Source organism: Electrophorus electricus, chromosome 11, assembly GCF_041902795.1.
Source record: "Electrophorus electricus isolate QZ-2024a chromosome 11, ASM4190279v1, whole genome shotgun sequence".
Taxonomy (NCBI): domain Eukaryota; kingdom Metazoa; phylum Chordata; class Actinopteri; order Gymnotiformes; family Gymnotidae; genus Electrophorus; species Electrophorus electricus.
Genome location: NC_137507.1, coordinates 16,557,504 through 16,579,980, shown reverse-complemented (window position 1 = coordinate 16,579,980; position 22,477 = coordinate 16,557,504). Strand labels below are relative to the sequence as shown.

The window sequence follows — 22,477 nt, the reverse complement described above, 5'->3', positions numbered from 1 at the left end:
GAGGCACTATATAAAGAGAAATAGCTTTTCATAAAACATTTTATGATGTATTAAAGATGTTTATCTTCATCTTTTTGGAACAATTAGCTATCTTTTTGGAGCAATTATATTTTGCCAAAATATTTACATATTCTTAAGGAATGTAAAATTGCTCCTTCAGTCTGCACTCACCTGCTTATTGAAGTGCTTTGCATAGTTTGTCTCATTTTGCCCAACAGATTTGAAGTTGTCCTACCCAACAACAGTCTGTTATTCTGCAGTAGGCCTATATTTGCAAGTTATTAACTTTTTGAAAATTAACCATGCCTAATGGAAGAGCAGTGCCTCACTTCCTAAGGATGTTGTCTTACATGTTGCGTAATGCCAAACTTTTGGCGTTTGTCATATGGTATATTTTTCCCAAACTAAAATATCAATAATGTTAGACTGACTTTATTTTTTAATAGTTTTTCAGTTCCCTTATTTTATAAGAGAAAATGCAGAGCTGAGACCATATTCATGTGGAGCAACTGTCAGTCATCTATTTCTTCAGGCAATCATATAACTAATCTAATTATATAATTAATCAATTAACAAAAAACAAACAAACAAAAAACCAAATAAATAAAAAAATAATAATTTGTTTGTATATTTTATATTAGTGTATATTATAATATTTATATTATTATTAATGTCTTATAAATTGCAGCAAGGCTTTAGAGGACCATTTATGGAAATATAGCCATTTCATTATGTTTATCATTATTGTCCAGTCAATATACACTTGCCAGTCAGTATAACCATATACAAGAAACGGGTATAGCGCAACGAAAGTAAATCGCCTGCTTTTTAATAGCTTTTTAACCTACTCAAAATCTTATAGAGGAGTAATTAAAGCGTAAATACAGAGAAGGGGCGAATAAAGACTAGTGTTGTCCGAATGGTGTCTGTGGTCTCCCTAATTGCCACCCTGTTGAACTGTCTATGTGAGGGTCAGTGAAGGAGTAAACGAGAAGACCACGTCAGATATAGCCGCCGTTTCTGCATTAGGGAATTAATCTAAACTTGTGGTTGGCAGAGAAAGACAAGCTTGTTCCAACCTGCGATAAAGCGATGCAAAATTCGACTACCAAGTAGTTGTGGTTACATGACTGGTTGATGCAATAAATGTTTGACAGTTTCGGCGCCTTGTTATCTGCCCACTACCGTTTAAAAACTGTGAAAGCTGATCTCAGAGCAGTATGTTGTAACGGTCTCTTATCCGTTATCCAATCACATACCACACAGTAGCCGAGCTCGAAAAACCGTGAGAGCTGATCTCAGAGCAGTCTGTTATGACGGTCGCTTATCCGTTATCCTATCATATACCACACACTAGCTGATCTCAGAGCAGTATGTTGTGACGGTCGCTTATCCGTTATTTTACGTTTCCTGGTTCGTAATGATGGCGGTGAATTTGACTCCGAGATTTAGAAGACTGAACAGTCAAACAAGGAGTTTTATTGAAAATAGAAATCCAAGAGGTAGTCCGCTTTGATGTACATACATATTCTTAGCCTGTGATAATGTGCTCGAATATACATGAGTAATTTTAACGAGGGTTTGCTAACTAATTCTAGCATTATAACATAATGCTTGTAACATAATACTTGCTAATTTATATGAACATATTTACATCTTACGAGCTACGCTATGCTAGCTAGTTAGCTGACTAGCTTCTTGTTTGCACAACGAATCATCAAACCATCTTTCTGATATCTATGCAAAATTCGTAACTAAAGGTAACAAGTTAATTTTAAGATCATATTTAAATTGGGGTCGAATCGTGCTGAACATAGTCTTGCGAGTTCACCTTAGTGTTAGCTCGCTGGCTAGCTGCGCAAGTTGCTGTGTTGTGATTAATATCTTAGCCGTCACTCATCTCTGAAATGAGCTGATTTAAAAGGCCAATATGAAGCCTTAGCTATCTTACATAACCAGGTTAGCTAGCGTTAGTTAAGGCTACTTAACTAGGTTACCTAGCTGCCTGTGGGGTTAAATAAAAAGGGTTTCAAGTAAGCAACGCATAGTCATCAAAATGACACTATAGAAGCTGCACCACGTTTCCGAAATGTAGCGCTTGTGTTTTCGATTTCGTTCATAGATTTTCATCTTTTGTAAAATTAAGCTCACGAGTTGTCATTTGAATGAATATGGGTCCTCCCGGCCGCCGTACCAGACAATGTCACGTGTGGCATGCCGTGCGTTGTATAGCCTACACTGATTGACTGGAATAGGATATGTACAGCACCTATACCCTGAGTTATGTGGCATATTCCCCTTCCCTTCTTTCTCTTAGGTATTTCAGGACCATTCAGGGCGACCCAGCTCTGGCGTAACATTATTGAGGCCTTACAAATGCAGGTCGAGGTCAAGCATCACCGACGTCACTTGCAAGTACACAAAGACTGCTTCACTGGCTCTGATGCTGTTGACGTGGTGCTCAGCCACCTTATGCAGAACATCTATTTCTTCGCTAGCGAAGTGTCTCGCCTCAAGGCTGCAAGACTTTGTCAGGCCCTCATGGATGCTCGAGTCTTTGAGCCTGTGGGAATGAGGCTCTTTCGGTGGGAGAAAGAGCTTACTTTTGAAGACTCTGGCTGCAGCCTCTACCACTTCCTAGATGGTGATGTGCTTCCTGGATCAGCCAGGCACTGCGGAGAGGTGGAGAACTTTACAGATATGAATAAAAATGGAAAGAAAAAGAAGTGGTGCAGGTCAGAAAATAGCACAATGGCACTGTAGTCACTTCAGAAGTACTGCTAGGATATGGTTGCTTTTCTGAATTAATAAGATCATGACATGTGTAATTGAAGGTTTGATGATGTGAGGACTATTTCGAACCCCTTGGCACTTGGATCTTCAGACAGAAGGGTGGAGAGAATACTGCAGACCATCAACCTCCAACCATCCATGCCATCTGGTTTAAACTATGCTGGCACATCCATGAATTACCTCTCAAACAAAGGTGAGACAGGAAGTTGTTGAAATGCATCTGCAGTTAAGGTCAAGGGTGTATGACTTAAAAGCGTTAGTGCTTTTCACTAGCCCAGTGGTTAATGTACTTGACTTGTAATGGGAAGGTTGCTGGTTTAAGCCTCACCACTGCCAAATTGTCAATGTTGGGCCCCTGAGCAAGGCCCTTAACCCTCAATTGTTCAAGTTGTACTCAGTCATAATTGTAAGTCGCTTTGGATAAAAGCATCAGCTAAATGTAAATGTTTTCAAGAACTTAATTATTATTAATTCATAATAAATAAATGAATATACACTGCCCGGCCAAAAAAAAAAGGCCACACTAATATTTTGTTGGACCTCCTTTAGCTTTGATTAGGGCACGTATTCGCTGTGGCATTGTTTCCACAAGCTTCTGCAATGTTAACATTTATTTCTGTCCAGAGTTGCATCAATCCCCACCCCCCACCCCAAGATCTTGTATTGATGGGAGATTTGGACCACTGTGCAAAAGTCTTCTCCAGCACATCCCAAAGATTCTCAATGGGGTTCATGTCTGTGGTGGCCATTGCATGTGTGAAAAATGTCATCTCATGCTCCCTGAACAACTCGTTCACAATTTGAGCCCGATGAATCCTGGCATTGTCATCTTGGAATATGCCATCAGTGAAGAAAAAAAATCCATTGATGGAATAACCCAGTCATTCAGTATATTCAGGTAGTCAGCTGACCTCATTCTTTGGGCACATAACGTTGCTGAACCTAGACCTGACCAACTGCAGCAGCCCCAGATCATAGCACTGCCCCCACAGGCTTGTACAGTAGGTACTAGGCATGATGGGTGCATCACTTCAGCCACCCCTATTCTTACTCTGATGTGCCTATCACTCTGGAACAGGGTAAATCTGGATTCATTGGACCACATGACCTTCTTCCATTGCTCCAGAGTCCAATCTTTATGCTCCCTAGCAAATTGAAGCTGTTTTTGCCGGTTAGCCTCACTGACAAGTGGTTTTCTTAAGGCTACACAGCTGTTTAGTCCCAATCCCTTGAGTTCCTTTCGCATTGTGCATGTGGAAATGCGCTTACTTTCACTATAAAACATATCTCTGAGTTCTACTGTTTTTCTATGACTTCATTTCAGCACACGTTTAGGTGATGACCGATCACAGTTTTTTTCCGACCACATTCCTTTCTCGAGGATGATGTTTCCCCACTGTCTTTCCACCTTTAATAATGCGTTGGACAGTTCTTAACCAAATTTTAGTAGTTTCAGAAATCTCCTTAGATGTTTTCTCTGCTTGATGCATGCCAATAATTTGACCCTTCTGAAACAGATTAACAGCTTTTCCACGACCACAGGATGTGTCTTTCAACATGGTTGTTTAACAAATTGGAAGCGACTCAGTGCATCAGTTATGGTTAAATAACTTGTTGCCAGCTGAAACATAATCACCCATGCAGGAATTATCCAATGGGAGGCTCTTACCTATTTGCTTAGTTAAATCCAGGTGAATATGAGTCCTCACACAACTGTGTCTTGTACCAGTGGCCTAGCAGATTGAGGGTGCAGCATAGTGTTTTCAGTGTTCATAGGATTATGCTCTTCTGAACTGAACTGCTGTCATTGCTGGGATCTGTTGGAACCGCTCCATCTTGAACCTGATCTATCCTGCCATAAATGTGAACAGGGCAGTGTGTATGGCACATGAATCTGACATTAACACCTATGCATTTATACTAACACTGTCATCCTTGCAGGTCTTGTATATGTTCTTGTATGATCCTTGCTACTTGATGTGTCTCTCAGTGTATGCTATCCCTGCTTGAGTCTTGCAACCTGCTACTAGGTGCTGGATTGTCTCAGAGGCTCCTTTGCATCTTGAGTCTTACTGCTGCCATGATTGATGCCAGCTACTTTTGCTGGTGGTACATTGCATGGAGATGCTTATCTTGCCATGACACCTCCTCTGCTTCCATGGTGTCCTCCATCTCTTGTCCTCTGGGGGCAGTTGCTTGGATGTACTCACGGATGTTTTGTGTTTCACTCTTTTATAGTTGATTTTGCACTTTGTAGGCATCTTCCCCTTTCCTTTTGGCTGATTTACAGCCTTTGGATATTCAGTCTTGATTGGAGTGCCTCATGCACTGTAAGGAGTTTTCTATTCTTTTTTTTTCTTTTCTATTTTCTATTCACACACAATTTTAGATGCACCCTCAGCAAATAGTTTTCTTTCAGAACTTTAGTTCCTCACCCAGATGTGCCTCGCATATGTGAGAATGGAAAAGCATCATAGGTGTTGCCTCAAGAAGCTGGTTAAGAGAACACCAAGAGTGTGCAAAAGTGTAATCAAAGTATAGGATAGTTCATTTGAAGAATCTAAAATCTAAAATAGTCAATATCTATGATATCTAAGAATCTAACATTAGTCACCTATGTGTTATTTCATTGGTTTGATATCTTCCCTGTTTTTAATATGTAGAAAATAATAAAATAAACAAAGAGTATGTATGTCCAAACGTTTGACTGGTACTGTATTTGAAGAAGATTCCAGAGAGTAATTGCAGTGTACTGCAGTCTAGTAGTAAAAATAAGGACCTCTTGTTTCAAAGTCCCATTTCACCGAAAACCTTGTTTACTACACTGATATATTAACAAAATCCACAAGATTTTTCCCTTAGCAACTTGTCATCCTTTAGTCTCTTGAACATTTTTTGGGATGTACTATGGGGGTTCATGTAGTGATGGCGATGTGATGGTATTTTGCCAGTGGTTCAGGAAGTATGGAAACAGCAAACACTTCTGCAGCTGTTGCAATTAGTGGAGTTGCCCATGCTGGACTGCTTTCTGAACACACCCACCAAACCTGAGTCCCTCCGCATGCTTCCTAACCATGACAGCCTGGTTATCTCCAACACTTGCGTGGATCGGGAAGAGTCTCGAGTCTTCAGCTTGCCAGAGTAAGTGTTCAATCAGATAGTCCCATAAAACAAGCATCGTCAGGTGAGACATCACTGATATAGTTTTATGATACCTAGACATATCATGTAAGTAACATAGGAATGTCAAACCTATATTTGTTGCAATAATATTTAGAGTTATATTTATATTGTTGCTTTAGCAGTTTTCTCCCTAGCGGCCTAACATATTCCTAATCTGTTTGTCATCTCTTTTATACTTTTTTTTACTTTTATGGGTTTTTACTTTTTTTTTTTTGTTATGACTTTTATAGACTGGACTCTTGGCTGATGGCAGCTGCAGACTGCCTGGAACTGTTCCCTGATCAGTTGATAGTGGCCACAGAAGAACAGCTGTTGCAGGACAATGCCACTGCGGGCGAGGAGAAGCTGGTAGCCCAGAAGCGAGTGCTGTTTGACACCATAGCTAAGTACTATGGCTGTCAGGAGAGAGTGCCCCTTCTGGCTGGACGTTATAGAGACATCCATTCAGGCATCCTTAAGCTATTAGGTGAAAGTGGTGTCTTAGTGGCATGCTGAGGAAAAAAAAACCATTTAGGGACATTTAGTCCTTTCAGTGCATGTTTGGGTTCCGTTTCATCTGCTGTCTAAAATAGTACACTTGTTATATAATACACTTCAAAATACTACCCCTAGTCTGACAAAAAAAAGTGTCTACCAACATACCAGTACAGTTAAATTTTTTATGAAATTATCTTGTAAATTTTTTTTGTGTTTGTGTTTGTCTTTGTTTCTGACTCTTGTGTTTTGGTACAGTTTCTATATAATATTTGTTTATGTCCTTGTGTCCGTATTTCTGTGTGTCAGAATGTGGTAAGGGTGAGGACGCTCTGAGAGCATCTCAGCTGTGTCTGCGTTTGTTGGATGCGAGATCCAGAGATGAACTGCGCAGACTACTGGCCTTCATGGCTGAAGCTGCAGATACCAAGACCTTCAGACTACACAAGCAGGTATCAACCACAACTTGCAAGCCGAAACTAAGTCCAGAGAGAGTTTCAAAACACCACCATTCAGGAGCACTAAGGACGGTCTACTTCCATCAGTTACTTAAAATATTAATTAAACCATTACAGATTTTTTTTGTTTATATATATTTATTTAAACAAAAGTTGATGCATTTTTTAAATATATTTTGAATTAGACAGAGAACAGGGCTTTGGTTGCCAGGATGTTTCTAAAGGCTGTACTTCAGAGCAAAGATGTGACCCGTGCCCAATGTGAGCAGCTATTACTGTTTCTCATGGACAATCATTTACATCTGTTCAAGGTACTGCTACTCCATCCCAAAAACAATGCATGGCTTGCAAACTATATATATTTTCAATTCAAGTTGCATCGCCTATCCTAATGCATGAGTGAACTTTTATGGCCTCTTTCAAACTGCCTGGTGTCTTATTTCTGCTTTGATTTGACCTAATAAAACTAGACACCAGTGTCCCTGATCAATGCAGTGAGAAAGACACTGTGGACTTTGCAACAAGGCGGGGATGTGGATCATACAGCAGGTAAGTGTGCATATTTTACATATTGCATGATGGCATTCTCATGCTCACGCTAACGCTTATGTCTCTCTGTTGCCTTGCAGTGTTTGTCTTCTGTCAGCAGGTGTCTATGCAGCAGTATAAGGAGCAGCAAGAGAAGACCTCCTTGGATAGCCTAAAGCAACTCATTGAACACATCACCCTCAGCAGCGACCTGTCCAACAGAAGGAGGCGAAAACTGCTTAAGGAGTTCCAGAAGCACCACCCAGCTGTCTTCCTCCAGCATGTTTCCTCCATCCTCTAGAGAGGAGCCCCAACGTGCTGTTTTTATTCTTCCTTTGGTGCTTGTCAGATAGTCACAAAAAGATTGAAAAGTTTAGAGGAATGCCTGAACCCTCAGCTGCTGTGGTTTCATTTTCTAAGGGAGACAGGTGAAGAGTAGCCTCACGACACTAAATTCAAAACCTATAGTTTTTAGACAGCACTTTTACTAAAAAATGCACTACTGAAGTGGTTTAGCTCAAAGGAAATGGTGATATAGTAATTCTGTTTCAAAGTGTTTTTTTAGAAGTTCACCAGCAAGGCTAAGATAATATGCTGACTTTTTTCGCTGGATATGTCTTCTGTAATTTTTTGGTATACAGTATGATCTTTTTTAGCATTTGTTCAGATTAGAATTGAATGAATGTGGGTAGATACAGGGATGTGCTTCCTTTCCCCCCCATACATTGATTCGGTTCCATTAAATAGTATTAGATATACTCAATGTAGGAAGGTGAATTTAGAACTTAAACTAATTAACTGTTCTGCTCTTAGAGAAAATGTTTCTAAAATTATTTTTGTAACGTAAAGGATGTCAATTGTGAATTGTACAAAAGTTCACTACTGTTTTAAAAAAATAAGTAAATTATTAAGTAAATCGGTTCATTAAATATACTGGATGTAATAATTGTGATAATACAGATTGCTGAAATACTTGAGTGCTTACAGAGAAGTTCTGAAATTGTGAAAGAAAAAATAAACAATTACACTCATGGCACCATAATGATAATTGAAGGTTTCTCCAATGTTCTATAGATAAGCACTTTAAGTTCTAATATATAAAACTCTTTAAAATGCAAGTAGTTTTCTTACAATCTTTTTATCTTTTTTTAAGTATTTTGGAGAACTTGGAGCAGTCCTGTGTTTATGCATTATTTTTGCTTAATGTTGAAGGTGCAGAATTAAAATGGATGTGTATTTAAAGAATCCTTGTTTTATTGTGCTAATAGCTATATTGACGTAAGGTCTTAAACCTGCTACTGCTATGTCCGTAAACGTGGCGAAGCGCACATCTAGGAGTATACAATATGTATGAAGTGTTTCTTTCTTGACGTTGTATTTCACTTAAAGACTTTTAGCTGTATGATTATAGATTTATTGGGAAAGTATGCCCGGAAATGAAGTCTGTCTGGGTTTCTGGCTTCACAGAAAGAGTCACAGGTGTTTTCATGTAGTGGTCCTGGTCGTGGGGTGCTGGCACTGTTAATATTCTTGACTACTTCGAAACCTGACGTGAACGTAAAGTAATTTCGCTGTCACCTCGTCGCGGACAAGGGTAAGAATGATGTGTTGACAAAACTACAGAACGTAGTCCGGGTTGGAGTGTATTTTCCTGGACCCACAGCCCGGGGTGTCGTCTTGGTCTGGCTTAGCTAGGCTGGCTAGTTAGCCTCTTCACTGACGTGTAAGCTAAGCTAAGCACGTAGCGCAGTTTCGAGTAAACATCATAGTACACGGGCTACTGAGTGAATGTAATAGGCCAGAGAATAACTGTATTTTAACACACTATGAAATTGATACGTCAACTCTTGTTTCGTCTTTCTCGTCTGAATGGAAATATCTTTAAACTTTCACACCCTACTAAGTTAGCTAGCTCGCTAGTTGATCACAGCTAGTTGGAGGCGTCTTCCTTAGCAAGTGTGCTAAGAGGTATCTGTTAGCTGTCATGTGCGGGACAGTCTCCAGTTGGCCTTACTTTAAGTGCTTTTAGACATTTTGGTCAAGTTCAATAGAGTGGGGCAACATGATTGTTGTAGCTGTGCATGTTATAAATGTGCGAATCGTTATCGAAGTACAGTAAGATTCGAATAAGATCGGATTCATCGACTGCACCCGTGCTTTGACACAGCAAGTTTTTGGTCTCGAATAATCGACTAGATTGAAGGAGAGCGCAGGCGATTTTCAAAGGTGTATTTATAGAACATGTATTTGCCAACGATAACTCCAGCCAAACAGGTGTCAGTCTGGCCTTTATCAGGTAGATGCTTCAAGGATCTATAGCGTGCCTTCACATACCTTGTTTCTCTATTCAGAATCTACACTAGGACATCATCCATACGTGCCAATGAATTATGTAACTTATCAGTGAACCTCAAACTCTTTCCACTCTTTTTGAATTAACATTACTTTCACAAAAGCCTCTACAAAACAATGAAATATGTTCATCATTTGTAAATCTCCTAAGTACTTGTATTATACATTGACTAAATGACACACACACAGTGCAATTTGAAACTGCACATTTGTTAAAAAGGGATTTCAAACCCCTAATTGTTAGATGTGCAATGATTTTCACACAGATTTGTATTGTATCATTGTTAGATTGTAAGTGGTTGTTGGAGTTTAGAATTTGGCACTCCACATAAGTGCAAGAAATTGTTTACCTGCTTACCCATAGCAGCAGTGCAGTAGATGTCTGCTCTCACTGTGAAATGTGCAGGGAAAGAGATTTTTGCTGTTGACTGTAATTCTAAAGGCTCTCCTTGTTTCATTCTAGTTCACTTTCAAACTGAGCCGAAAGAACTGTACGTTATATTTCAAGCTAGTGGATGGGTTCCCTGGAGGCTCTGGCACCAGTTTTTCTGCTTTTCTTTTCTTATTTACAAGTAAGCCACTTGTAGAGTGACATAATTTGTATATAGTAAGTTCCCTTGTCTAGGTATAACAGTATAGGTGCCTCAACACTCAAATCTTCCCTGCAGTAAGAACATCTGCTCCTGAACCTGCTGATTAAATTGTCAGCGAATAATTTACTGTTGACTGATGTGGAGACTTTAGCAGTGGTGCAGCACACAACACAGGTGTGTGGTGGCGTATCTCAGCTTTAAGGGCCCACCTGAATCCCAAACAGAAAAATAACATGCACTGGATTAATATTTGTCTTTTGTCCTGTTTTTTTATTCTCATTGTTCTCTTTGGGGATTAGATGACTTGCTGGGGCATGCATACTTTTTTTAGTGTTTGATTTGGTTATTATATAGTGGGGGGGGGGCACGACTGGGGCCAGGTGTTGCATTGTTGTATTCATTACTGTTCTTTGTATTGCAGAAGTGGTTTATTACTCAACACATGAGCAACAGTTACTTAGTCTTATATTATTTCTATTACTTCCTTGACACTTTGTTACTGAATAGTCAGGATAAGTTTGCCGAGTGTTTTAGCAATTGTTGAGAGTAAATGCTTCTTAAAGGTTGTTTATTAAACTCATTGCTGCTAATGAGAGGACCAAATGCAAACATCATGTAAACATAAATAAACAGTTAAATGAATAAACAAACAAAACGTTGTTGTAGGTTGACGGCCGGCTAAACTATGGAGTCCATGCTCAATAAGCTAAAGAGCACCGTCACCAAGGTGACAGCTGATGTGACCAGTGCAGTGATGGGAAACCCTGTGACGCGAGAGTTTGAAGTCGGCCGGCACATTGCCAGTGGGGGGCCTGGGATGTGCTGGAGGATCTATGATGGCACTAAGAAATCCACCAAACAGGCAAGAGACCAGTCACACCTGATGTGTTACAGTTGTTATAGATTATTGGGGTTTTGGGTGCTAGTCCATTTTTTTTTCTTTGTGTAAATCTGTGCATCAAACAATAGATGTTCGTGCTTGTTGGTACATATATGGTTTCAGTATTGCTTCTATTGGCCATGAAAGGTAGTTACATTAACAGTAGAGAAAATGCAGGAAGCAATACTATTGGCACAGTACATCCTCTATGTCAGTGTGTAACTGTTGATAACATTGCTTTGTTTGTGGTTCACCCTTGCAACCCCTTGCTCTGGTCCACTGATAATTCACATGAATAATGGATACCATCATCTGTTTTTAAGGAATAGAATCCTGACTGTTAAATATGTTGGTTTTAAAGTTTTTAGGTAATTGTTAATTTCTGAAATAATGATGGAAATGCTTTTGCATGGCTTGTTGAGTATTAGTATTTAGATTTTCACACCTTCATACTACTAAACTGCTATTTTAGTATTTAGTATTTTTATAAAACATTTTACCTTTTACACAGGAAGTAGCAGTCTTTGTATTCGATAAGAAGGTAATTGATAGATATCAGAAGTTTGAAAAGGACCAGATCATCGATTCACTTAAAAAAGGCGTTCAGCAGCTAACCCGCTTACGACACCCACGACTGCTTACAGTCCAGCATCCTTTGGAGGAATCAAGGTAAGCGACAGATATGCACACACAGAGTACAGGAAGTTTACCTTTCTGTTATGAATATAAATCCTCCATTAAGAATTTTAAAAATATATTTTCTGAGAGAGAGGAGAATATTTGATACAGGGCACTATTGTTTAGTGTCCAGTAAAGCTTTGGCTTCCTGCTACCATTATAAATGCAGTTGCAATACTGTGCAGAGCCTCAGTATTGGTTCAAAAGGCTCAGCCATGCTAGGAGTCTATGAATAATGCATGCAGGAAGGCGAGAAAGACAGAATAGACAACAAAGATGAGGTGGATTTGTTACATTTTTTTCCACTTTTACCTGTTACTTAGATAAACTAAATCTGTTTGTTGGTTTAATGTATTATTTCACCAATGTTTCAGCCTGTAACTATGGTTACTGTGGTTTACTGTTACTTCTCTCTCTCTCGTTCTCTCACTCTTTTTCTTTCTGTCTCTCTAAGGGACTGTCTGGCATTCTGCACAGAGCCTGTGTTTGCTAGTCTGGCTAACGTGCTGGGCCAGTGGGACAATCTGCCTAGTCCTGTTCCCACAGACATCAAAGATTACAAACTCTATGATGTGGAGACGAAGTATGGCTTGTTGCAGGTGAGATGAAACTGAAAATTCTTCTGAATTTTAGTGATCTGAAAATCCTTTTTTTTTTTTCTTCTTGAGGTTATTTTCTCGGTCAGTTTGAATTTTAGGAATGTCTGTTACAATGACACTGCCTTAGTTTCAGCTGGTACTCAGTACGACACAAAGTAGCAGCCCATCCATGGTCTCCAGTCGAGGGGAGAACTTTGTGCTCTCGTCTTTTTTACCTCCTTCTGAATCTCCAGATCTCTGAGGGCCTGTCCTTCCTGCATAGTGGGGTGAAGATGGTGCATGGTAACCTGTGTCCAGAGAACATCATCCTGAACAAGAGTGGAGCCTGGAAGATCATGGGCTTTGATTTCAGTATCTCCTCCAGTAACCCATCTGACGCTGAGGTCAGAAACAGCACACAGTGCTTCCTAGTGTCTTGGAAAAACAATTATGCAGATGGGGAGCAAAGAATAAATAATTTAATAGAAAGGGGGAATATGCAATTTACCTTCTTTGACTTCATCAGTTATGTAAATGTGTGTGTGTGTGTGTGTGTGTGTGTGTGTGTGTGTGTTGGTGCCTGTCTTTGTGCCGAAGCCCAAGTATGTATGTAAAGAATGGGACCCCAATCTACCCCCTCTTTGCCTGCCTAATCCGGAATATCTGGCTCCGGAATATATCCTGTCTGTCAGCTGTGACTCCGCCTCTGACATGTACTCGCTGGGAGTGGTCATGCATGCAGTCTTCAACGAGGGGAAGCCAGTCTTCCAGGTCAACAAGCAGGACATCTTCAAGAGCTTTAGCCGACAACTAGACCAGGTCAGAGTGTGTACATGTACTAAAGCATGTTGTGCTTCACTGTGATCTTAAAACCAAGCTATTTTATGATACTAGATGGTACTAAAATAAAACACTGGCCAATGAAATGGTTTGAAAGATTTCTCTTTAAGAAAAAGACTTCCCATGAATATTACTGTATTCTGTGCCAGTCTTGTCATAGCATTCTACTTTGGCTCACCTCCTCTCAGTTAACTGCCCAGTTCCTTTCAGTGTTTGTTCTTTGTTGTCCTATGAAAATCTGTCCCAGTGGATCTGCAATATACTGAATTATAAGTGTAATATCAAAAATGGCACTGAAATGAAAGTGAATAAGGAAATGTGTTCACATATGTGGAGTCACAAACCTGAGCAAATGACTTTCTGTAGTTGAGTCGATTGAGTCCCTCAGTACTAAGTCGGATCCCTGAGGAAGTGCGAGAGCATGTGAAGATGCTTCTGAGTGTCACAGCTAACGTGAGGCCGGATGCCGATCAGATGACGAAGGTGAGTGCACACGCCTACAGCAGGGCTGCCCAGGTCACGTGGTGGAAGGGATGTGCTGCAGTCTTTAGCTTCTACTCAGCACCAGGGTCCCTGATACTGCTTGGGAGGGGCTTGATAATGGTTGTCAGAGGAATTGGGTATATTATATAAGGGATATTGTATAAGCAGCTTGGTATTGCTAAATAAAGCGCAGACAAAATGATTTATATTTCCCTGGAGGGGTTTATTTTTCTTTAATGAGATGACACCGGTTGTAAATTCTCATTTATTACATGGCTAATCGCTAGCACAATCAGTAACTTGACAATAAGTAATTGTTTATTTTATCAGAGATGCATAGTTAACAATAGCTAAGCCCTGGCTGCCTATTGAGATTTCCATTAATCAGAAATAACTCAGAATGCATCAATAATCAGAATAAAGTATTATACAGAGCCTTGTAATAAAGAAGGGTAAATGTTAAATCATTACAGTACTGTGGCAATCCAGGACTGAAGTCAGACACCTCTGTGTTATGTAATTCATTTGGGAACAAACGTGTTATTTTTTTATTTCTACTGGACAGATATCAGAGGTGTGGGTCTGTGTCTGTGTCTCTGTGTGTATGAACTCTTCAGATTCCTTTCTTTGACGATGTGGGAGCAGTGACCCTGCAGTACTTTGACACGCTCTTCCAGAGAGACAATTTGCAGAAGTCCCAGTTTTATAAAGGCCTTCCTAAAGTCCTGCCCAAGCTGCCCAAGGCAAGAGTCATTTTGTCAAACTGCAGACACCGTGCTGCTATTGCTTCAGCATTTAACATTTTTTTTTTTGTCTCTCTCTCTTTTTGGATTACTTTTGAAATACTTCAGCCTTCAGTTTTTGACATCCATAGTCCTTGCAAACCCAGCACTTCATATTTTGAACCGGCTCCTTCACTGACTCTTTAAAATGAATGAATGTTACCGTTACCTATTACACATTCTTCGTTGCTAGGCCCTGGGATCTCACATTTGCATGTAAATGTTTGTGGTGCACCTGACCTTGCGCCGCTGTCCACTGAGCGTGCCTGCCCGTCTTGCTCCCTAGAGAGTAGTGGTGCACCGGGTCCTGCCAGCTCTCACGTCGGAGTTTGTGAACCCGGACATGGTGCCGTTTGTGCTGCCCAATGTGCTGCTCATAGCTGAGGAGTGCACGAAGGAGGAGTACCTGCGGCTCATCCTACCGGACCTCACACCAGTGTTCAAGCAGCAGGAGCCTGTCCAGGTGCACACAGTAGCAGAGAATGCGCGCACACACACACACATACACACACACACACACACACACACACACACACAGTGTCACCACTATTCAGTCTATTCACTAACATCTGGCCTAAGTGGACGTCACTCTTATTTTTTTACTTTTTTCATGCTCTCAGGCCAGCAACATGGTGAGTTTCTATTACAAACTTGTCGTTGGCACTGTCATGGTAGTTCCCATATCTGTGCTGTGATGAATTCAGTGCTTTGTCCAGTAGTTTTAATCATATTTATCTAAATTTAATTATGCATCACTACCAACTGGAGTTTTAATACCATTCATTCTAACCTGATGTATCATGGTAGTTATTTATTCCCACTTCATCTAGTATACAGTTCTTAAACATTTGGCTGTGTTTAAATGCTTTTTTAAAAGTAATCCTCTCCCAATTCCCCCTTTTCGTGCTGTCCTCTCATGCACTCAGATCCAACTGATATTCTTGCAAAAGATGGACTTGCTTCTAACCAAAACACCCCCTGAGGACATCAAGAACAGCGTCCTTCCCATGGTCTACAGAGCAGTAGAGGCGCCATCCATTCAGATCCAGGTAGCCACTCAGTAAAACCAGTGACAGGATCACTGTGTGTAAGCCTCATTCACACAGCCATAGTTGCTCCTCCTAAATGCATCCCCTGTGAACTCGCTGGGTTGCTCTGTGCTCGAACGCTCAAGAAGTCTTTTCTTTCCCCTCACAGGAGTTGTGTCTGAATATCATCCCCAGTTTTGCTAATCTGATTGACTACCCCTCCATGAAGAACGCACTTATCCCTCGCATCAAATCGGCCTGTTTACAGACCTCCTCATTAGCTGTGAGTTTTCTCTGTTCTCTGCAGACTCTTACTCTTACGTCGAATACTACATCCTATATCAGACATGTAGAAGGATTCTGATCATGGCCATCCTGTTACCAAAATAAATAAGGAAGGTTCATGTTTTGTGGATGTCTGCTTGTCTGTAGGTGAGGGTGAACTCTCTGGTGTGCCTGGGGAAAATTCTGGAGTATCTGGATAAGTGGTTTGTCATTGATGAAATCCTGCCATTCCTACAGCAGATACCTTCCCGGGAGCCAGCCGTACTCATGGGCATTCTGGGTAATGTTTTTATATAACAGTGGTAATATCAATCAAAGCCAGTGACAGTCTTTTATTTCTTCTGGCATAGATATTACCACTTAGAGTGACCAGGGTTACATCTGTCTTTCAATTTGAACAGGCACAATCTGATCACTTCATGGCATATTAATGCTCAGGTGTGTGTGTTGTCTTGGAAATAATTTGAAAATCCACACAATGAAGCAATTTGGCTTGCTTTGCTATTGGATCGCAGGTGTAGACATAAATATAACCACAGTCTGGATCTTGCAAGCGACATCATACATTTATCACGCCCCCACTGAAGTGTTTCCAATTTATTTTCTCCTTCTCATGCTAAATGAAACAACTGCTGTGTAATACACACAGCCTTCTCTAGAAAGGCTAGAGAAGTATAGAAAACAAGGACAAAAGAAAAGCTTCTGTGTGTGGTTTTTTTTTTTTTTTTTTTTTTTTTTAATATAAACTTAATTATAATGTTGTGTATGAAAATCCAATCTCATATGTGACCACAGAGTGGTCAGGCAGTTGTAACCCTGGCCAATTGTGAATGCATGACTATTGGCTACTGTATGTACAGTGACTTTAGTGAATGCCTGTTAGACTTGTGTGTTTTTCTTGCAGGCATCTACAAGTGCACTTTTACCCATAAGAAACTAGGCATTCCAAAAGAACATCTTGCAGCGAAGAGTTTGCCTCATCTAGTCTCGCTCAGTATTGACAACAACCTGAACCTTAACCAGGTGAATGCACTCACAGCACATGCAAAAGCCAGTGAGTTTGAGGGGGGGGAGAATCATGGGGTGTTGTACAACATGCTAGTATTTTTAGTACTCTCTTAGTAAGCAATACACCCCCACCAACACCACCAGTGTATTTCAGGCTCTTTGACACATTTCCCTGCCGACTGTGTGTTTGTAGTTTAACGCTTTCATGGCTGTAATCAGAGACATGCTGAGTCGAATGGAGGCAGAGCACAAGACCAAGCTGGAGCAGCTCCACAGCATGCAGGAACAGCAGAGGTACCTGCCCCTCTCTCTCTCCCTCCCTCTCTCTCTCTCTCTCTGTCTGTCTGTCTGACTCTGTGTCTGTGCCACTATAAAATATTCAGCACCTTGGAGCTTACATCCTGTAGCTTAACAGTGTTTCCTCTTCATTTCATTTTTGTTCTCTGAGTTCTGGGTCAGCTCTCACATGGCTCGGCTTGTTCATATAGAATGTCCTGTTTCAGCTGTTCACTGTCATCAGTGTCTTTACGCTTACATTTGCCATAGCAGAAGCAGGTTACAGTGTGCAGTGGCCTTTGTATTAACGTGTCAGTCACAATAACCTACCTGACTAATTAGCTAGATGAGCTAATTTAATTCCAATGTTTACTTAAGTATCATTTCAAGTGAAAAAATATTATTTTTACTCAAATGAATGAACCCCTATGTTTAATGGACTGTAGGTAAGGCACTGAAGTAGGCATTTTAGAAAACGATCTCATGAGTTGGTGAATGAACAGGAAAACCTCCATGCCACAGTTCTTTCAGTCAAAGGTTGATATGGTGAGCAGTGACTTGTGAAGAGTCTGAAGGGTAAACTACCATTTGGTGCAAGAAAGATGCATGAAAGTATCCTTAACCCTTCAGTTGCTTGTTGTTACTCTGATCCATATGAATGTGTCTCATATAAAAACTAAGATATCTATGGCACAATGCTGCTTGTTGTACTCTACATGCACATCGCCTCTCTCGCAGGCCAGGGATGTCTGTATTTGTATGGCAACGTTGTGCCATGTGAGCTAGATCTGTAAACCATAATACGAGTCCTCTTTGGCCTCCATGGGCCCTGACTTAGCATTCGGCTATCTGCTTCCTATTCTTAGTCATAACAGCAGACACTCACATAGACACTTAAGACAGCACTTAAGTGTTAGCTGTTTCATTATCTTATAGGAAGACACTTATCAGAAAAGGTTTTTGCTTGTGTATAAAGAACAGGCCGTTGTGAGAGTGTGACGTGCGAAGAACGGCTGGGTGAGTGTGTGTTTTTTTTGTGTTCAGTGTTTGTTCACATTGAAACTAATGATGTGTATCCTAGGAGCCTGAACCTCACCAGTCAAATGAACCCCACAGAAGAGACAAAGGTGAGCCCTAATCCATCCAGTCAAATACGAGAGGTGAGTTCCATTCTGGCTTTCCTGTCTCAGGGAACATAGTGTTGTACATAGTGTGGAGTGTTTATACTAAATCCACAGCAATAATTAAATGAAAAAAACAAGATTGAAATAGAATGAAACTCTGCTCAAAAAATGCCTGAGTTGAAGATTTATCTGGGTGTGGTCATAATATTCTACTGAGCTCACTTGAATGACATCCCCCTGTCCCGTTATGCTGTGTCTACTTATAATGGCACAGAAAGGGAGAAGTAGTGTTCAACTGAATGAACCTACTTATTCTGGTTTTGAGAATTAGCACAACAAGCTACTCATGGTAGGTTAGCTTTTGTTTACATTAGCTTTCATTGACTGACTTATGTAAGCTAGGTTGCACAGTATGGGGGAGGGGCAAGAGATATCAGCCTTTTAATTGCACAGAGTGGAGCTTTTGTAAGAAAAGGACCTGAAGTTCTGATGAAGCTTTGTTGTTGAAGTAGTGTAGACACAGGAAAGTCACCAGTTATTCAAGCTTTGTCCATGCCAATTCCAGAAGACCAACATTAAATCCGTTAAAAAGCAATCAGTCATTTAGCTTCCTTGTGGTTTTTGCTATACTAAACTCTGTAATGTGTCCATGATGTTTCACATTTGCTTTGTTTTTTTCAGATTGACGACATCTTTGGTGGGAGCGCAGCAAGTGCAGGTGTGAACAGCAAAGAGAATGGCTCCTCCTCCGTCACCTCTCAGCCCTCTAGAGTGAGTCCATCTCTCCCACATCACAGGGGCAGCAAGGAGACACACAGTGTTTATGCAACATTTACTTGCAACACAGTTTTACCACAGTTAATCAGTAGTTTAAAATGTTGTGTGCACATCATCTCAAGTGGGTTCATAATATGGTAGACCAGTCACCCTATGTGACATTAGGGGCTAAACGTATTTCCAGTTACCCGTGATGTATGGTGTATATCCATAATCGTAACCTTAGGTTTGTATATTTGTGTGTGTGTGTGTGTGTGTGTGTGTGTGTGTGTGTGTGTGTGTGTGTGTGTGTGTGTGTGTAAGTAAAGGTTTCTCTCACTCTGGAGGAGAAGCAGCGTTTGGCTAAAGAGCAGGAGCAGGCTGCCAAACTAAGGAACCAGCAACCTTTGGCACCACAAAACGTCAAACCTGCTGTGACCACCACACAGGTCTTTATTACACAGACATATGCATACACATACAAGCAATCACGTGAAGAGATGTATGCTTAGTGCTTACATAGACAGTAATGTTTTTTGAAAAATGAAGAAAAAAACCTTTTGTTTTTTAAGTTACTGGGAAATTTTACATGTTTAAAGTCCAAAATGTTAAACATCAAAGTCCTAGAAAGTAATGCGTAGATGTACCATTTTCTTTCCCAGACAAAAGACCTAACCAGCAGTCTACTGAACAACATGACCTCACTGAACAACCTCTCTCTGAACTCTGGTCCTCGGACAGCGCCCATGCAGGCTGGCACGCTCACTTCTGGCTTCTCCACTGGACCCACGCTAGGTGGCATGGGCACCATGGCCCCCGTGAGCAATGGCTTCAGCTCTCCTATGGGCTTCAGCAGTGGGACCATGGCAATGGGTGTGGGCATGCGACCTGCCAGCCCTGGAATGTATGGGGGACTGGCCACCACCACCAGCACACCGAACTTCGGCACCCTCACGCAGAACCAGAACCAGAACCAGCCCAGCAAGCCTCCCGACATGTCTGCCCTGGACTCTCTCTTCACTGCTACCAAGCCCAAAGTCAGCCTGAACCAAATGGCTTCCAAGCCGGCTGCAGCCACCGCTGCGCCCTCCCCCTGGCTCAACCAGTTTGGTACAGGCCAGCCCTCCCAGACTGCAGGCATGCAGGCAGGGCGAGTGGGAATGACTGGGGTGCAGGGTGGATTTGGAATGCAAGCTAACCCGTTTTTCAATCCTCAGAACTTCTCGCAGCCTACCCAAGCCCCAACCATGAACACAGGAATGCTTAAACAGAGCACGTCCGTCAATAACGATCTGAAAGACCTCTTCGGTTTTTAAGTTGAAAATATCAGAGATACCAGAAAATGGGGGCTAAGGAGGTCAATATAGTCCATCCTTAAGGCACATTACTTATTTTGCTTTCAGTTTGGTTAATGAGATTTAAACATTTCTTGTGGTGAACCTTTTGTTGAACAGCTGTCAATCAGAAGATGGCCACCAGCCTTACTTAGGCAGGCTTGTGCATATTTCTACAAGTCCTGCTTGTCTGGAGTCCCTGCTTGAGTACTGCATACTGGACATAAATATGTTGCTTTGGTTTGTTCACTTAAGTACTGGGTTTCAAAAGAAAAAGGGGGAAAAAAGCATCCTCTAGTAAATGAAAGTGTGACAATTCCATGGTAATCCGTTCTCCTTGAATGACACTTTCGGGGTCATTCATCCATTAAATTCAATGTGGTCTTGTCTCCTTTCGGCGCGCCACTAAATCTCATAGCACTTTTCGAATGACCAAGGACCTGTCAAGTGATGAATTCAATAGACCTGTCAGTTGGTGTCCATCAGAGATATCCAGTATGTACGGAAGGAGACAAACGGGTCTTTTGTTTCCTTTTCTTTTTTTCCCCCCTGATGAGTTCACAGCTCATCAGACCTTTACATTTTCCATATTCATTTGAGCAATGATCACAATCTAATCGTGTGTAAAGTTGTGTGGCAGTGTGTGGGAGGGATGTGTGTGAGAACGTGATTTATCTAGATGTAAATGTGAGAGAGTCTTTTTGTGGTTGTTACCATTTTTTTGGTAGATATATGACTTGATACAAATTGCCCAGTGGAGTATAATCTGTTGCAGTCTGTACAGTGGACATTTTGCACTGAAGGTGCACAAAACGTAATGGTGCTGTATGGAAGCATTTCTATGCCGGTGTATTTGGAGGAAATCCGTGTAACTGAAAGTGCTCCGAGGTTGCAAGTTTATAAGTTGATAATGCATCTTGATATCATGATCTTTCTCCAAATCGTGGTAAAATGGGTATAAATTGGGATTACATTATTGAACTTTTTTGGCATTTAGGAGCTTCCTTAGAAAGATGGTGTATGTGCATTTGTTTGTATCTGTGTTTGTCCAGCTTGTATCTTCTTTTTAAGTAATTTGTGTTCTGTTGCATTGCACATCACAGTTCATGCCTGTCCTGTAGCCCACGTGACAGTAACACTGGGACAGATTTGGCAGTGGGTTAACACAGTTAAAAACGCACATGGACCAATTTAAGCTTTTATTCCTACTCATGACCAAATAGATAGCTGCAAAATGGTGAGCCACTCTTCTAGAACTGTATAATATTTGCATATCATACCAATGAAGTGTATAGTATATTGAGATTTATTTGATATAATTTAGGATTTTTAAAAATGTATTCTCTGAAGATCACATTCACAAAGGAGACATGAGTACCTGTGTGTGTGTGTGTCTGTGTGTGTGTGTGTGTGTGTGTGTGTGTGTGTGTGTGTGTGTGTGTGTGGGGGTTGTTGCGTACAAGGAGAGGTGTGCAATATTAGGTATTTGAAGGGTTTTGCAAAATTGGCTTGCTGTGAATAAGTGATTTAGCACATAGAATTTTCATATATGGAAAATATCTGGGCCCTGGATTCAATAAATCATTTAAAGACTGGAATGTCATAAAAATAGTTCCTTGGAAAACGGGGGAAATGTAAAAAGCAGTTCCAATGATTTGAGAGATGGATCTAATGTATGTAGTCCATGACTTGTGGCAGAAGCGTATTTGTAATTGAAATGAATAGTAATTAAAATAGATTTGTAAATCAAAATGGTTTCCTTACAGAAAACTAGACTCTCATAGGACCTGGTTCCATTTGCCAACACTACTAATTTGACATCTAAATAAAAAAGTGATAAATGCCTATTCTTTTATTAGAATCTTTATATTCTACCAATGTAATATCTGTACAATGTGGCATCTTTGTGAACTTTGTATTGTGTTATGAGACTGTATTGTCTGAAGTTGAGAGTTTGAAAATCTGTAAATATTTATCAAAATACAGATGCTGACCTTCTCTTTAAAGTCTTTTGGTCACTTTGTCAAAAGTGTGTATTTGTGTG

The 22,477-nt window shown here is 40.7% G+C and overlaps 2 protein-coding genes across 4 annotated transcripts; both read left to right on the top strand.

The window, feature by feature from the left end:
• Positions 1-1,392: 1,392 nt before the first annotated feature.
• depdc4 (DEP domain containing 4) lies at positions 1,393-8,666 on the top strand. Of its 2 annotated transcripts, none has more exons than XM_027020677.3 (9): positions 1,393-1,502; positions 2,318-2,735; positions 2,835-2,986; positions 5,745-5,934; positions 6,207-6,442; positions 6,760-6,902; positions 7,094-7,219; positions 7,379-7,457; positions 7,538-8,666. In XM_027020677.3, exons 1-9 carry the CDS (start codon positions 1,421-1,423, stop codon positions 7,735-7,737), a joined length of 1,626 nt encoding a protein of 541 aa, XP_026876478.2. In that variant the 5' UTR covers positions 1,393-1,420; the 3' UTR covers positions 7,738-8,666. The 2 variants fall into 2 exon arrangements, with proteins under 2 accessions (XP_026876478.2, XP_081580080.1); XM_081723954.1 differs by having other exon boundaries at positions 7,094-7,169; positions 7,538-7,711.
• A 215-nt stretch (positions 8,667-8,881) lies between these two features.
• Positions 8,882-22,431, top strand: scyl2 (SCY1 like pseudokinase 2). Of its 2 annotated transcripts, none has more exons than XM_081722656.1 (18): positions 8,882-9,030; positions 11,048-11,243; positions 11,773-11,930; positions 12,394-12,538; positions 12,772-12,921; positions 13,115-13,336; positions 13,724-13,840; positions 14,458-14,583; positions 14,909-15,085; positions 15,549-15,671; positions 15,820-15,933; positions 16,083-16,215; positions 16,840-16,958; positions 17,137-17,237; positions 18,301-18,346; positions 19,025-19,114; positions 19,429-19,548; positions 19,762-22,431. In XM_081722656.1, the coding sequence occupies exons 2-18, from the start codon at positions 11,067-11,069 to the stop codon at positions 20,413-20,415; spliced, it is 2,772 nt and encodes a 923-aa protein (XP_081578782.1). In that variant the 5' UTR covers positions 8,882-9,030; positions 11,048-11,066; the 3' UTR covers positions 20,416-22,431. The 2 variants fall into 2 exon arrangements, with proteins under 2 accessions (XP_081578782.1, XP_026876467.2); XM_027020666.3 differs by having other exon boundaries at positions 18,301-18,379.
• Positions 22,432-22,477: the final 46 nt, after the last annotated feature.